The sequence below is a fragment of the Solanum lycopersicum genome, chromosome 7 (assembly GCF_036512215.1).
Source record: "Solanum lycopersicum chromosome 7, SLM_r2.1".
NCBI classification, from domain to species: Eukaryota; Viridiplantae; Streptophyta; class Magnoliopsida; order Solanales; family Solanaceae; genus Solanum; species Solanum lycopersicum.
In genome coordinates this window covers 8,613,055-8,617,382 of record NC_090806.1, presented here as the reverse complement: position 1 = coordinate 8,617,382, position 4,328 = coordinate 8,613,055, and the positions used below count along the sequence as shown (strand labels likewise).

At 35.0% G+C, this 4,328-nt stretch overlaps 1 protein-coding gene across 1 annotated transcript; it reads left to right on the top strand.

The window, feature by feature from the left end:
• Positions 1-632: 632 nt before the first annotated feature.
• LOC104648267 (E3 ubiquitin-protein ligase RING1-like) lies at positions 633-1,106 on the top strand. The gene has a single exon (XM_010325198.2). The coding sequence runs from the start codon at positions 633-635 to the stop codon at positions 1,104-1,106; it is 474 nt and encodes a 157-aa protein (XP_010323500.1).
• Positions 1,107-4,328: the final 3,222 nt, after the last annotated feature.

Here is a 4,328-nt window from a genome sequence, read left to right as displayed (position 1 = left end):
CAAAGTTAAATCTTGATAGATTTTGTCTATATTTCAACAATTAATACATTTTCCCTTTTTTTTGCCTTAGATTAAATTTTGAGAGAAAAATGAAAGTTTTATTTAATACAATTTACCAGTTATAATACTATGACTTAATAGTCAACATACCAAAAATTAGAAAATTAATGTTATTTCCATGTTTCCCTTATAATTAGATTTGATTTATAGATTTTTAGATTCCTTGATTCATTATATAAATATATACATCTATATAATGTCTTTTTCATCTTAATATTGCTCACTCTTTCCTTCCTTTCCTCCATAAATTCACTAAGTCTAGCTCTTCTAACTTGAATCATACGATGGTTAGGAATCCTTATTGTTGGACGATTGAACATCAAAACAACCTCCCAGAGAATGATGATCAAAATTTGTCAAAGGGTAAACTTTTCATTCTATGTGGAATTCGAAAAGTGTATCTTAATTACTATTTCACACAGGATGTTAATTGGAGGTTTTATGATCGAACATATTTCATCTATGAAAATACGAGAAGATTGTGTTTTGACATAGAAGAACATGAAACATGGTCCTCTAAGTTCAGTCAAATGGTTGAATCTTTATATGTTCCTCTCATGTATCAACAAGAAATGGTTCAAGACATTAAGGATAAGGCCTTGTTGATTGTTCAAGAAAATGATACATCTAAGAATATCTCAATCATCATTGACATAGCCCATCGTATTCCTCTGACAATTGCAAATATTTATCATGGTCATGACCACGAGGAAGCTAATGAGGATGAGCTAGGGTTAATAGAAGAACAAGTCGTGATGGATTTGATGACCTTGGAAGAAACACGTGTGTTTATGCCTGTAGTTCCAACATCAAAGGATGCTATTGAAGGGCTTGAGAAGGTGAAAGTAGAGACATTGAATGGTGTCAAGAGTTTTGGTGAAACTTGTATGATATGTCTTGGCAAGTTGATTACAAAGGACATTGTTGAACTAACTCGTATGCCTTGCAAGCATGTTTTTCATGGAGATTGCATTATTCAATGGCTTGAAATAAATCATGTTTGTCCATTATGTCGCTTTAGAATGCCAATTGATAAAGAAGATTAAAGCGACTTATATAATGGTTGACCTTATAAATCTCTCACTAAGCCTTTCTTCTCTCTCCCCTTTACTTATTAAGTGGAAAATAGTCATCAGCATTCTATAAACGACTTGATCGAGTCTATGCCCATGGAGGGCTTAGTGTTTTTTAATTGCTGTTTAGTTGTTTTTTTTTGAAGAAGTTACTTATATGGTAAGGGTTATATTGATCTCTACTATTTTATTCGATGTAGAAAGAATATTGTAATAGGGAAGACTTGTGGTCTTACCTTTAATATTTCCTATATCAAATAATTAAGTTTGTTTTGAAAATAATTTTCATCTATTTTTATTTTGTTTTACTTTTCATAATTATGCACTAAGATTTGTGTATTTGAGAAAAATCCAAATGAAGTTACACCAACTTTGGGTGGGGAAGCCAAAACTCTAAGTGAAACTATGCTTGAAGATGGTATTATGATTGAGTAATTAAGTGAGATTGATTAAGGATTTGAGTGTCAAAAACAAAATTAATAATGTTGTGTTATTGGCCTTTAGTAGCCAAGTTGACACATTAAATAAGTTGTAACACATTATTTAATTCTTTAAGAATCTTCTATCAACTTTATGTTAGTTTTAATTTATGTATAAACTACGTACTATGTTTATTTGATCGTTTTCTGTTCCGATTGATATCTCCTTCTTGAACGAAATAAGGAGTGATCTAAAGCAAGAGTTAGCCTTTAAATGTAGCGGCGCGCGGGCGAACACACACACACACACACACACACACACATATATATATTGTATCTCACACTGTTTATGTCGGTTAGTGATAAATAAGCTTTCTTATGACTTTTCAATTGTTGCATTGACCTTGTTCCAACGACACTAAGTTTGTGAATTTCCGAGGTCGTATGAGTGATACATGACATTCGGAAGATGGATTGTTGAGCAGAGAAAGTTCCAAAACTGGATTTAGTAAGGGTGTTTTGGTCTTTTCCTTAAGCCAACTTATTTCTTTTTGGAGTAATATGTTGGTGTAAAAAGTGATCCCATTCAGTTCACACACTTAGAAAAATAGACTAGGATTTTGAAAGCAATAAGAAAAGAGGAGAAGGAAGAAGAAGACGCAAGAACACCAAGTTTAGATTCGTGGATTTTCATTGGGGTGATCCCCAACTAGGTATGTGGGCTATTTTTGTGTTGGGTTACTTCACCCACACACCAATTTCATTCAAATCATTCAAGTTCATGAATTAACTCATGTTAGAGGTTGGAATCTTGAAAGAAAGTTTGACGTTCTTGTTGATTGGATTGTTGTTGATCGCTGTTAGTGGTAATCCATGTTTTAGGACTGTTTTTAGGTCAAAATCATTGGGTAATAAGTTAACTGTGGATCCTAAGTGTTCGAGGTGGGATCCATGGGAGTTTGGGAAGGTTTAGAGATGAAAAACAGAGAGAAAAGTTGGAAAACCCGTTGGGGGAATGCTGGGCCGCTGCACCTCCAAAGCCTCTTTGGACAGAGTCTGTCCGTCAGGCTCTGGCTCGCCGCGCCTCTCAGAGCACCTGAGGACAGACTCTTTCCATTAGGCTATGGCTTTCCGCGCCTCTCAGAGCGCCAGGACCCCCTCGAGACCCCGTTCTTTCCCTATCTTTTCGTACTAGCTCCTAAGTGATGTACTTCTCATTCCTAGTTGTTTCCAACACTCCAAGGTACATTTAAACATCAGGAAATCATCCATAAACATGAGATCATGATCCTTGAATCCATAATTAAATTCAAGAAAAGTAAGGTCAAAGTCAAAGATGTTTAGAGCGAAGTTTAGAAGTTAACAAACAAGACAAGGTCAAGTCTTCTAAAGTATTTCACAAATGTTTTCACTTTATTTCAAGTGAGTTCATTTCTCAAAAGCTATAAGGAGTTAAGTATTCCCTAAGAGTTAAAGTTTCAAGTTAAGCAATGAGAAAGAGTTGAGTTCATTTCTCAAAAGCTATAAGTTAGCTAAGTATTCCCTAAGAGTTAAAGTTTCAAGTTAAGTAAAGAGCAAAAGTTCAATTCTCATTTCTCAGAAAGATACAAGGTAACTAAGTATTCCCTAGATGTTTACAAATGTTTCACATTTGATTGAAGAGGGGAACCTAGAAGTTTTAAAAGAGTTTTGAACTAAAGGGGAACATTAATTCCAGAAGGAGCTTTATAAAGCTAATGGGTTCATGACATTATCTCAACCCAAAGGAAGGAAGTCTTATTAAAAGTATGAGCGAAAGTACATTTTGGGAGTAGTATTGAGCACCGATATGGAGATAATAGTTCATATTAACTCAAGTCTCCATGTAAACCATGTAGCCAACATGGTAATTGACATGTCATACTTTTTAAATGATCACATATAGAGAGATAGTGGATCCACTAAGTTGAGTAAGGTCCTATACCGATGGCTAGGTGTAGGATGGTCCTCTTGCAACGTGAGGTAAGACGTTGTATCATTACTTAGGCTCATAGTGATGGTTGTCGGTTCAAGAAATTCAATAGAGGCAATATTAACTTCTTATATAAGTACAGTTTTGAGTTTGTTATTGCATTTCCTTTAACGAACTAAGTTGTTTCCACTATTTTATGAACAATTGAGTCATTAACTCGGACTAAGTGATAGATACATCCCTTAGAAACTAACTTCCTCTCCTTAAGGTACGAAATGAAGCGACCTAGATATTGTGGAACTTTTAGCCCACTCTATGACTGGCTCATTTAGACTCTGGAATTAGACAACTCAAAAACTGCAATCTATTGATGCATAACAGGCATGGAGACAGTCTATACCTAGAATGAAATCAAATTCCACAATGTCTAACTATTTTAAATCAATCATGGTACTTTTGTTATTGATGAAGAAACGACAATCACGATAGACTCTTTCTACTAGAATAACTCCCCAACAGGTGTAGAAACACAAAAAGTTTCACAAACTTTTTAAGGGAGAATTTCAAACTGATTTGCAACATAAGGAGTTACAAAGGATAAATTTCCTCCTGGGTCTAATAAAGCATGAACATCAAAAGTAAAGACTTTGATCATACTCGTGACTACATCTAGAGAGTTCTCTTGATCTTGGCGGCTAGTGAATGCATAGAGGCGATTTACCCCTCCGCCGATACCAGAAGTAGCTCCTCTGGGTGCAAACCTGTGTGGTGGAGCAACAAATGAAGATTGGTCTTTATTTCCCGGATTTTAATCACCTTGCTTAT

What these genes read in the sequence shown, in the direction of transcription:
- LOC104648267 (XM_010325198.2), top strand. Translation starts at nt 633, where the DNA reads ATGGTTCAAGACATTAAGGATAAGGCCTTGTTGATTGTTCAAGAAAAT.